The sequence below is a fragment of the Chelonoidis abingdonii genome, chromosome 7, assembly GCF_003597395.2.
Source record: "Chelonoidis abingdonii isolate Lonesome George chromosome 7, CheloAbing_2.0, whole genome shotgun sequence".
Lineage (NCBI taxonomy): Eukaryota > Metazoa > Chordata > Testudines > Testudinidae > Chelonoidis > Chelonoidis abingdonii.
In genome coordinates, this window is record NC_133775.1 from 62512361 (window position 1) to 62523447 (window position 11087).

The window sequence follows — 11087 nt, forward strand, 5'->3', positions numbered from 1 at the left end:
AGGTGTTTGGAGGAGGCCATGGGGAAGTAGCCCAGGGAGTTGTAGCTGTCATGCAGCTGTTACAGGAGGTACTATAGACAGCTGCAATCCACAGGGCCCTGGGCTGGAACCCGGAGTAGAGGGCGGGCCCGGGTTCCCCCCAAACCTCCCAACTCCTGATCAGACACAGGAGGATTTGACCCAGACTGTGGGGAAGATCACTGAGGTGAGCAAATCTGCCAAGAAGTGCAGGACCCACCAAGGTAGAGGAGGAACTTTGTCACAGTCTGCTCCTTGTTATCTGTGTGGAATGTGCAAGTATGTGAATGTTCTGATCTCTAGTGTTCAGTATCTTTTAGGTACGTATCTTTTTGCAGCATCAGCTCTTTCCTTGCCAGCTTTTGTGAGCAGGGCCTGCCTCTGGCTCACAGCTTCACTTTGCTTTATGTTAGCAAAGTCTTAACCATTACTTTAATTCAGGCCTCAGGCCTCATACTGGGCCTTTATTAGGGCCTTCACTTACTACAGATATAAGAGTGGAATGATGGATGGGAGGATAGAGAATGAGACATGAAAAGAGGAAAGAAAATAAAGGAATAAGGGAGAAACAGAATAAAATGAGTCATGCAATAATTCTCCATGATGTCTAGGTACCAAGACTGTGTGCAAGTACTGAGCTGGCTGGAGAAGTTGGCTGTTGAGGAGGAGAGAATCATTGGGATGGCTTGTTTCTTTTCTTTCTGTTTAGAACTCTTGCTTTATGCTGGTAAGTACTGGGTGATGAGGACAACAGATAATGGCCTGCTTAGCAAAGACACTCCTGGACAGGGATGGTCACCATGTCAACACTGCCAAAAAATGGTGGCGCCATTCTGGCATCTCGTTTATGGTTAAACAGCAATTGACATGGTTTTAAAGAAGAGAGTTAAAAGGTTTAACAGAAAAGGGGTTGTAGCTCCGATGAGGGGATGTTGATATCTGTGCAAACGTTGAAACTTTTGGGATATTCTCATACAAATCTGGAGCTTTTTAATGGGAGTGGGAGGTTGTAAAGTTGGCTAACAAATCTCCTAAGGCTAACTGGGGTTCTGCAGACTTCAGTTAGCCGCATGGAGGAATTCCCCTCATCTGTACCCCAATCACCCTGCTCCTTTTAGCCCCCGGGCACTCCGCATATCTAAAGCCTTGTGTACACTTAAAACCTTTGCCAGTATAACTATATCACTATGGCTGAATTGGCAAAACCTTGCTAATGGAGATGCAGTTATTCCAGCAAAAAAATTCTTTGGCTGGTACAGCTTATACCAGTTTTATGAATGACATAAACCGTACTGGCAAAAGCCCTTTCCCCACCCAGTATAGCTGCTACATGCTAGGGCTTTGACTGGCACAGCTATCTCATTAAAAAAATCACTCCCCTAACTGACTTAACTAGGCTGGTAAAACATTGAATCGTAGACCTGGCCTAAGGTCTCCAGGATCACAGCTGCCTTTGTACAGACTTCAGAAAGCCACAAAGTGGGGGGACTGGGTGAGAACAGGGGGCTTGGCTGGGAGATGAAGTGGTCACTTCACACCACCTTACAGTGGGTTTCCTGAGGTCTGCAAGAGGGGAGAACTCCCTTGTGAACCTTTGATTGGCGATGGGAAACCTTTTTTCTTTGACAAGTCTAGCCTCTCTACTGATCTGACTATGCTGTGAGCTCTGCTTCTGCAAGGGAAAGGGCTAGAGACTTTCCTTGCAGTGAAAGTCTAGGGCTCCAGCAGTCCTTTTACATGCTACATCAAGCTAGCCAATGTAGGAATGTCTGTTCCTTGGAGTATCTGTTAAATGTGTTTAATAACCTATTGTAGGCAAGGTTACTCTCACAATCATGATCAAAGGCAGCGATCTGCTGAAGTCAATTCTCTTTGGGTTTTTGGTTGAGGTTATTTGGCTTTTTTCCCCTACAAAAGTGACAAAGAAGTTGGAAGAATCTGAAACTCTCTTTTTATTCTGGCAGCAAAGAGTCCTGGGCACCTTATAGACTAACAGACGTATTGGTGCATGAGTTTTCGTGGGTGAATACTCACTTCATCGGATGCTCTGTAGTTTAAGGAGGTCCTCCTTTTAGAAAGAGAAGGATGGATAATGCGATCCAAGTGGCAACCTTCCTTGTGGAAGGACTGCTGCTGCTCCACAACATAGGAATTGCTTTGCCCATCCCTGCATTGCATCCATTGTGGAGAATAAATGTAACCCACGCACCTCCCGAGTGAGGTGTTCTGTCCCATCTAGTGGCAATGAGACCACTTAGAGTGAGAGTATGAGTCTGCTCCACAACCTTAGCTAACAGGCAGCTGGTTTTTAGCTCATGCACCAAGCTCCAGAGGTCTCAGATTCTATCCCAGCTGCTGTCCATTGGGGTCTGTCGGTGTTACAGAAACATGGGCAGTTTAACAGTGGATTGCAGACTTGGGTGATGATGCTTTCATTTTTTCTGCCCAGTACAGGGTTTCTCCCCTTGCACTAGAGACCACTGATACAGAGCCTGTGACAACCCCAAGGAACTCAGTTAAAACTCCAAATCTTGCAGCATTCCTTTTAGATTTTCATCGAGATCTGAGGATTTTTTCTGCCAGGCAATTCAGCTACTTCCAAGATCCCTCTTTACTATCTTTGTACTTAACGGTAGTTTTAGAATAGGGAAATACACCCCCACCAGAAGGGGAAACAGCTTTTCTAATGCAAATTTCTTTTACAGGATTTTCATTTAAGTCATTTAAAGAGTGCCTGGAATTCATACAGCACAATGAAAACAACTGCATCCTTATGTCTCAGAACAGCATCATGTTGGGGCTGTATTCATCCCTGGCCATTTGGTAACATACAAAGTCTCCTCAAAATTGCTTTGCTGTGTTAATCTTTATTTTGCCATATGGTGGGTTGGAACTCAGAAACTTTGGGCTAGGTTCTGCTATCTGTACTCATGTTGAATAGCAATTTAGTCCATGAGTCCTGTTGAAATCAGTGTGACTACTTGGCTGATCAGGTACTTCTCAATGTGAGTAAGGGTGGTAGAACTGGGCCAGTTCTACTAGAGGACTGAATGGGGTGTTGATGAGCCTTAAGGCCATCTTAGCAGGGAAGGGCAACTGAAAAGTTTTTGTCATGATGGCACATACCTCGGATGGATAATTTTAGGTCCAGTAAAAACATCTTTAGTTTGCATTAAATTATTATAATCAACATCATTGTGCCTAGGAGTCCAAGTCGTGAACCAGTACCCTGCTGTGCTTGGTGCTGTACAAACACAGAACAATGAGACAGTTACTGCCCCCAACGTACAATCTAAGTGGGTGGTAATCATATCTCATGCTTTGCTGCATGCATTAGGAAGAATTCCTCTCCCCATTGTATAGCACTGTGCAGGTAGCTACATGCAGTGTGAGTTTTCCATCTATAGATCGGTGCCACTGGCTGGTCCAATAGTCCAATTCCCTACAGCAAATCTTATGTGGATCTCTCTCTCTTGGTGATCTAGGTTTGCCAGACTTCAGCAGTGGGGCAACTTCAAGGAGCCGTTTGAAAAGGCCAGAAGGTTGCTGAGGAGAACTAATGCCTCATTCTTTGCAACCAGTGGATTCTGTAGATTCTTGGAGTGTGAGGTCCTTGTGCTACGGAAACACATTGAGGAAAAGCCTGAATTGGTCCGGGAGACTCGTACTAAGACGCTAAAGGTGAGAGGGAGAAGGAGAAGTCCACATTATGTGGAAAGACTGTAAAATGTAATACATCTGCAAATGGAGGCTGGATATCTCCTGGTGGCTCCTAGACATGGAGGACTTGATCCAAAGCTTGTGATGTCTGTGGGAGTCTTTCCACGGGTTTCAACGGGCTTTGAATCAGGCCCATTGGGAGCAGCCATCTGTCAAGTTTCCCTACACACCTCTCTTTCAGACACTGGGCACATGATAGGTCAGGATGGGAAACAGATGAGGGAAGTCCAGAGTCGTGGTCTATTGGTGTGTGGGTGGTCTGGTAACTGGGAGGACAATTGGTATTACAGGCAGTCTGGGGCAATGGTCAGAGTTCTCACAGGGGGTCTGTAGCCAGGAGATCCAATCCAAGGGTTTGGGTTAGCAAGATAGGTAGGTGCAGTCAGGCAAGGCAGAGTCAGGTGAGACAGTACAGCAGCAAGACAAGGTCAGGCAAAACAGCAGGGCAGCAAGGTGGTCCAGGCAGCAATGGCCTGCTGCTCAGACAGCTTCCTCTTCCTGTTGGGGTCTTTATATAGTCCAGGTGCCCAGTGAGAAAGCTGTCGGTCCAGCCAATCAGGGGCCTAGCTGCTGTGGGGCTGTAGGCCTCTAGCACCAAGGCTGTCAGTCAGGGATAGTAGTTCAGCATGCTGCCATGGCATGGACACTGGGGATACTGTTTGGGGACCCAATGGACTTGGATTCAATACCAGGGTCCTGACACCTGCAGCACTCTAGCCCTGTGTATCTACTAAGCTCTACTAACCTTGGTCTCCTCCCTTGAATTACCGAGTTGCCTGTTCGGGCCCCTGTAATGGTTTTAATGGCTGTTCAGGTGGTGGTTTGGTTTTGAAATCCCTTCAGTGTTGCACTACAGCTCAGCATGAGCAATAACCAATGCAAAGCCTATTCCAAGTGGAGAGAGAGGTTGACCATAATTTTGCTTCTTTCCAGTTGATTCATCCAAAAATTGATGGCAAGAATTGCAAAAACTCTTCTCCCCCCATAATACACTACAATGGAGAGGAGGAGAAATCCCCAGACAAAATGAAGTGCCCCCAAAGCACACATACACACTTCTATTTTTGGCGTGGAATGTGGAAACTGGTCAAAAGTGATGTTCTATATTTGTGTGTGTCCAGCTATGCAAGGGAAGAGGGGAGAAGGCATTGACATTTTTGCACCGTGCAGCTAGGTTTATGTCTACATTGTAGAGTTTGTAGGGAAGACAGAGAAACTTGAATTTGATGCAATAAGAGGCAGGAAGCCAGTAGAAGGACTCAGAAAGTGGGGGAAACCCTTGATCAAACAGCAGTATTTCATTATCATAGCCCTTCAACTATATGTTTTCAGGGCCAGTAATTGATGTACATTTGTGGGGTGAGAGGGCCATGACAGATTATTCGGACATTGTGAGATGTGGAAAAAGATGCTATTAAGGCTGTGCCAGATGTTCCCTCGTCCCCATCCCACTCACTTTGCAAGAAACATATCTTTAGGCCTCTGGACAGGAGGTAGGAGAGAAATCAGCCACACAGAGTGCACAATTCCCAAAGACGAATTGTCCTGTAGGTCGGATAAGAGACTATTGCAAAGCCAAGTTTAGTGAGTGCTGCCTAAGTGCATGATCAAGACAAGTTCATACAGTCTGAATCTTTCTGGTTTTTATCTCACCCCTGCTACTTTCTATCTCTGTGCAGGTTTCCTGTTTCTTTCCAGCTGGCTCAAGCATACTGTATTCCTGCAAAGGGATCTCAAAGCTCTGGGATGTCATCCTGACATGAATCTAAATTGTTCTCTTGTTAGGACTTGGACCAGGTTCTCTCTCGATGCTCCACAAGCCCTATCTATTACCCTAGGGTTTACCACCTGAAAGCCTATATCCTCCTGGTGTTGGGCAATGAGGAACAGAGCCAAATCTACCTATCCCAAGCATTCCAACTCTGTGACATATATGGAAACCTCCTGGAGAAATCCTGGCTGGAGATCAGCAATGTAAGTCCTGAGAGCTGGTAATCTGAAAGCTCTTTGCTTTGAGCACCAGATGAACTGGTCTCTGGGAAGGGATTTCGGATTCCCTAGAAGAAAATGGAGCTGGCTACAGGTTAATGGCTGCAATATAGATAAAGTCAAGGGAGGGGTTGTGAAAGCAAATGATTGAAATTCTGGATGGAGCTGTTGGGTGCTTGCATTAGGCTATACCTCCCTAGCACCCCTTGGGGGAGAGGGTGGGCACTGTTCCTGTCGCAAAGTCCAGAGCTGATTAAAGCCTCTATCCCCTTGCCCAGGGGTAGGGGGAATTAAAGTAGCCGAAACAAACAGTTTGGGAAGCCAAAGCAAAAGAGAGCAAAAAAAGGGCAAAAGTATCAGCTCTTCTCCTTTCTGCAAGGGTGTGGGTGGGCAAGGCTCTCCAGCTGTTTCCCCAGTCAGCAACCCTTGCTTCTGGGAGTCAGGGACCGCTGCACTGCAGTCCTGCTCCTTCATACCTAGGCTGGACAAGCCTTACAACTGCACTGGCTTGAGGCTGGTTGTGCCAGAGGAGCTCTTTAACTCCTTCCTGACAGGGGCGGGGAACTGCCCCACCACTGTGACATACACCCCAAGCCCACCCGACTGCTAACTTCCACTAACATTTGTGGTATATTCTCAGATAACCTGGGGTTGGCATGACATTTGGGGACCAGGCTTGGGGAGAGGCATGCACAACACCTGGTCCTTCACCCTGTTGTGTATGTCCACACCCACCCACATCATCAGGACTCTCCTCCAATAGAATGGAACAGAATCTCTCAAGGACTCTTATTAACTATGCTACTGCTTACCCTGCAGTGGTGACTATTTACAAAATCCAGCAAATAGGCTTCCAGCTCTTGCCAGGGTTACTCTGCAGTACTCCTTGTCTGTGCTACAGGGAAAAGTCGATCTAAGCTATGCAGTTTAAGTTACATGAATAGCATAACTCAAATCGATGTAGCTTAGATCTATTTACCACGAAGTCCACGCTATGCAATGTCAACAGGGGATGCTCTCCCATCGACTCCCCTTACTTGATCTGGTGGCGTATAGGAATCAACGGGAGAGTGATCTGTGGTCGATTTAGTGGGTCTTGACCTGCAAAATTGACCGCTGATGCATTGATCACTGTGCGTCGATCCCCCGGTAAGTGTAGACAAGCCCACATCTGCTAAGCTGGGGAGTGAGATGCAGCCTGAGATTTCAACCCAAGTGTCTTACCCAGTATTGTGTGCACAGTACTTACCTTGACGTCACTGGACTGATTCTCAGGGCTATGGTTTAAGAAGCATATAATCCCATTCAAAACATCTAACAGGTTTAGGACCATTTCTAGTACACATCCAACCATTCCAAAATAACATTGCTTCCTGGTCTGTTCCTCCTGGAACTTGTGCTTTGGAGTAAATTTTGATGGAAGATCTACAGGAGCATCATTTTTAGGGGTCTAGTAGTTTTCTCTCTAGTGCAAACTTTATATTTGCAAAATTAAATCTCCTTTTCATATTGTCCATGCGTCTGTCTACACCTGCCTGCCCATCATGGCTTGGTCAAACTTGTCATGGTTAACATAGCATGTTCTCCCTAGAATGGCTGTAACATGCTCCACATCTACACACACACTTGGGTTTCTATTATGCTTTAGACTGTGCTGAGCCACCTGTGTTTTCTGAGGTCCACCTTGATCAAGCCTCAGTCGTTTTCAGTGTCATGGTGAGCAGAGGGCAACGTTGTGTTAGCCCAAAGACTGCAAATGGGCCTCCCAGTTAAATCCCATACTGCAGAGGTGGCCTGACTGGTCACTTGTCTGCATTTCAGGAGTCAGCCTGGCCAGGACCCACCTACTTGTACAAACAGTGCAGCACACATGAGTGGCCCCTAGCTGCACAGTGCTTCTACAGTGGCAGGCTTCTTCCGGTGATTGATTTGCAATCTGATCTCTTCAATGCCTCATTGGATCATTCAACCAGGCTGCCGGCTTGCCAGCACCGACATCAGGATACTCATTGCCTTATGGACAGGGCCAGAGCCTGTGGTACCACATGATCAAAGCAATTAGGGAAGGTGTATGTATGATGGCATTTCCCAGCATCTGGCAGAGATGGACATTCCCTGTACTGGAGACTGCATTATGAGAGCGATAGAGGAGAAGGCCTCTGAGTGCCAGGAGTAAGAGGAATCTGATGCAGTGCTTCCTGAGACAGCTGCAGGTTCAACCCTGGAGAGCAGGAGAAATGCCATTCAGATCTGGTAAGCTACTTTATAGTTGTGAAAATGTACCGATGGGGTCTGATTTGGGTTGGGAAGGGAATGCATTCCCAGATTCTCTTGAGTGTGTGTTGGTAAGAGCCCTGCACAAGCCACCCTTCCCCTCTTTTCCTCCTTCCTTCCTACACCCCCATTGCATGGTCAGTAGGTCCCAGCACACCCAGTCTCCACCCCAAATTTCCTTTTCTTGACCCCACACCTTCTGATTGCCTGGCCTACTGTTCCCAATAGGGACAGAAACGCCCAGTCTCTGATGAACAGCAGCTGGCTGTTGTCAGATGTCAGACAAGCAGAGAAAACTGTAAAAGGCTCACAAGCAGCAATGCAGAAAGACTTAAAAACAGGAGCATTACTAAAGATCTAGTGCAGTCTGGCCAAGACACCTACGTAACTACGTATCTGCTGGGCCATGTGCCCTGAAGCACCTTCAAAGAAGCTGGTATAGTTGGAAGACACTGCCAGATGGTAGCATACTTGCGTTGCATGAAAATCACGGTACACTCCTCATGTAGACAGGACATGGAACAAGTGAAGGCAACCACAGGAGCAATGGATGTATAACAGCAACAAGCATTCTCGCTGGAAGAGTTTTAATAATAACAATAGGAGATATACCAATCTCCTAGAACTGGAAGGGACCTTGAAAGGTCATTGAATCCAGCCCCCTGCCTTCACTAGCAGGACCAATTTTTGCCCCAGATCCTTAAGTGGACCCCTCAAGGATTGAACTCACAACCCTGGGTTTAGCAGGCCAATGCTCAAACCACTGAGCTACCCCTCCCCACATTGGGGGGGGTGGGTGTTAGTTCCTGACCTAATTTTAACACCCTTTTGTGAGGTAGTGTCAGAAAATATCTCAAAGCCAGTGCTCTAACGTAGCTCTTGCGTTTCTTGACAGAGCCTATTTTCTTCTCCTGCCCAGGGAGCTGACTGGAGCAAATGGCTGGGGTGTATAGTTTGGAATTTAGAAGTGAAGCAAAATGGATACATTTGTCTCATCCCTTGAAAGAATTAGGCTAAGAAAGGTATGATGGCTTACTATGGACACAAACTCAAAACTAGTTGGTTTGTCTTAACAGGAGCTTCTACCATGGCCCCAACTGCACAGTTCTGTTTTGGACCAAGACAACAAAGGCCAGTGTGGGTACTGAAGTTAAAACTCTCCTTTGCCATGATGCCAAGTGCTTTGAGACCATAGTCTACCATGTTGACCAATATTGTCTCACTGTTTCCTTGTGCTCCCCTGTCTGTCTGTATCCACCTGTTGACTCTTGTCTTAGATTGTTAGCTCCTTGGGGCAGGGGTGGCTTTTTGTTCTGTTTGTCCAGCACTTAGCACAATGAGGCAATACAAATAAAAATAATAATACTAATAGGCTGACAGCTTTGGGTCCAGGAAGCACCTGCGATTGGCCTTTTAGAAAGACATTGGCCAGAAATATGCTTGGTCCGATCACAGTTGGAGGAGAAGAGGAAAAAAAAGTATGGGAAATTTACAGCTAGGATGACATACAAACCATGGCCAACTACCTTCATCAGAAGGACATGCCCCAGGAAGAGGGGAAATTTGAAATATGGATGTCTGAGAACTTTTTCCAGACCAGATGGACACAGGTAGAGTTCTAACCACTTGAGTAAGATCCTTCTCTGGCTCCTTGTTTACAGTACTCTGCCATACAAAATGTGGAAGACTTGAGTTTGGAATCGGCCTTTCCAACCACAGGCTCTGCCAGCCTAGCCTGAGAAATTCCACCCTGGTGGCAAACTGAGAGAACAATTCCCCTTGCAAGATGCATTTTTATCATCTTTGAGGACAGTTCTGTGGTTTGATGGTTCTGTTCTGGTGTCATCATTGTAAAGGCAGCTGGCCTGCTTTATTGCAATAAAGTATTTTGTAGAAAGATAAGTCACTACAATATTTATACTTCCAGTATAGCGTCTCTGTAGCGTGAAGCATGAGTAAATCATCAAATGAAAACCATTCACTTACATCCTAAAAGGGCGTAAGTAAAGGGGCTTAAGGGGCCTCAACATCCCTGTGTGGGCTATCTGTATCATGGGTCACAGCATGGGGAGCAGCAGTGCTGAGCCAGCATGGAAGGGGAAGAGAGCTGTGCCTGGTTTAGGCATGAATGATGCAGATTACCTCCTTCCCCAAAGCCAGCTGAGAACCAAGGGTCAAATTGCAACTTGTGTAACCTGTTTGTTCCCTGATTTGCTGGTGGGGCAGTGTGGGATAGATAGCAATCGATAGCAAGAATAGAGGGCTCTTGTCAGATTTCTCCCCTTCCTGACCATCTTGGAAATGCTGTCTCTGAAGATCCAGTCTCATTCTGGCCTCTCATTTCCCTTTTGTTTTCCCTAGGAGTGGTGGTTCACTGCAAAAGGCCCCATGGAAGACTTATGGCTGAAGGTCGCACCAGATTTTCCCAAGTGGAAAATAGGAATGACAGAGAGAGACTTTCCAGAGATCCATAAAACCAAGTACTTGCTGCGGGTGCCAGCATTGGATATTAACAATCCTTTCCCAGAACCTGAGATCCCCGATGTCTGAGCTGCATGTAGTTCTGCCCAACTGGAGCACTTTGTAACCGACACTGCCCAAATTTGTAAGCATTTATGATATTCCTATGGTACAACACCTGCTCTCTGCAAAATCCTCTAAATTTGCTCACTTTTCCTTTGGTAAATGTAGGTTCTAATGTCTCACTGTGGCTTGCTTAGACCATTTTTTCCTTACTGTTAATTAAACTCTGCAGTAGCTCTTCATTATAGTAATGTATTCCTTTATAACCTGGAACAGAGCCTAGTGCTATTCCCAAAAAGGAAAGTCTAATTTAATATTTTTTAAACATTCACAACTAAAATGCACTTTCTTCAACAAAGGCACTACAATTCTCCACCCACTGTAATGATGCGACCTATGCGACACTACTGAGAGTATCAGTTCAGGACAAATTGCTTAGAGTGGGGCAGTCACAGCCCAAGGCTGGGGTTCCTTCACTATTAAGGCACACCAAACCAGCCAAACAGAGAAGCCTTTGGTTTCAGTCCACTGGCTAACCAGAAGTCGTTAAGCAATTCCCTCAG

General features: G+C 46.2%; 1 protein-coding gene across 1 annotated transcript in view; it reads left to right on the plus strand.

Moving 5' to 3' along the window:
• Positions 1-10764, plus strand: part of ADCY10 (adenylate cyclase 10) — an 86252-nt gene extending 75488 nt beyond the window's left edge. The window contains exons 31-35 of the mRNA XM_032806111.2: positions 630-745; positions 2724-2841; positions 3504-3699; positions 5524-5712; positions 10363-10764. Coding sequence (XP_032662002.1) covers positions 630-745; positions 2724-2841; positions 3504-3699; positions 5524-5712; positions 10363-10551 — 808 coding nt within the window. The 3' untranslated portion in view covers positions 10552-10764. The remainder of the gene's footprint in view (positions 1-629; positions 746-2723; positions 2842-3503; positions 3700-5523; positions 5713-10362) is intronic.
• The last annotated feature ends 323 nt before the right edge of the window (positions 10765-11087 follow it).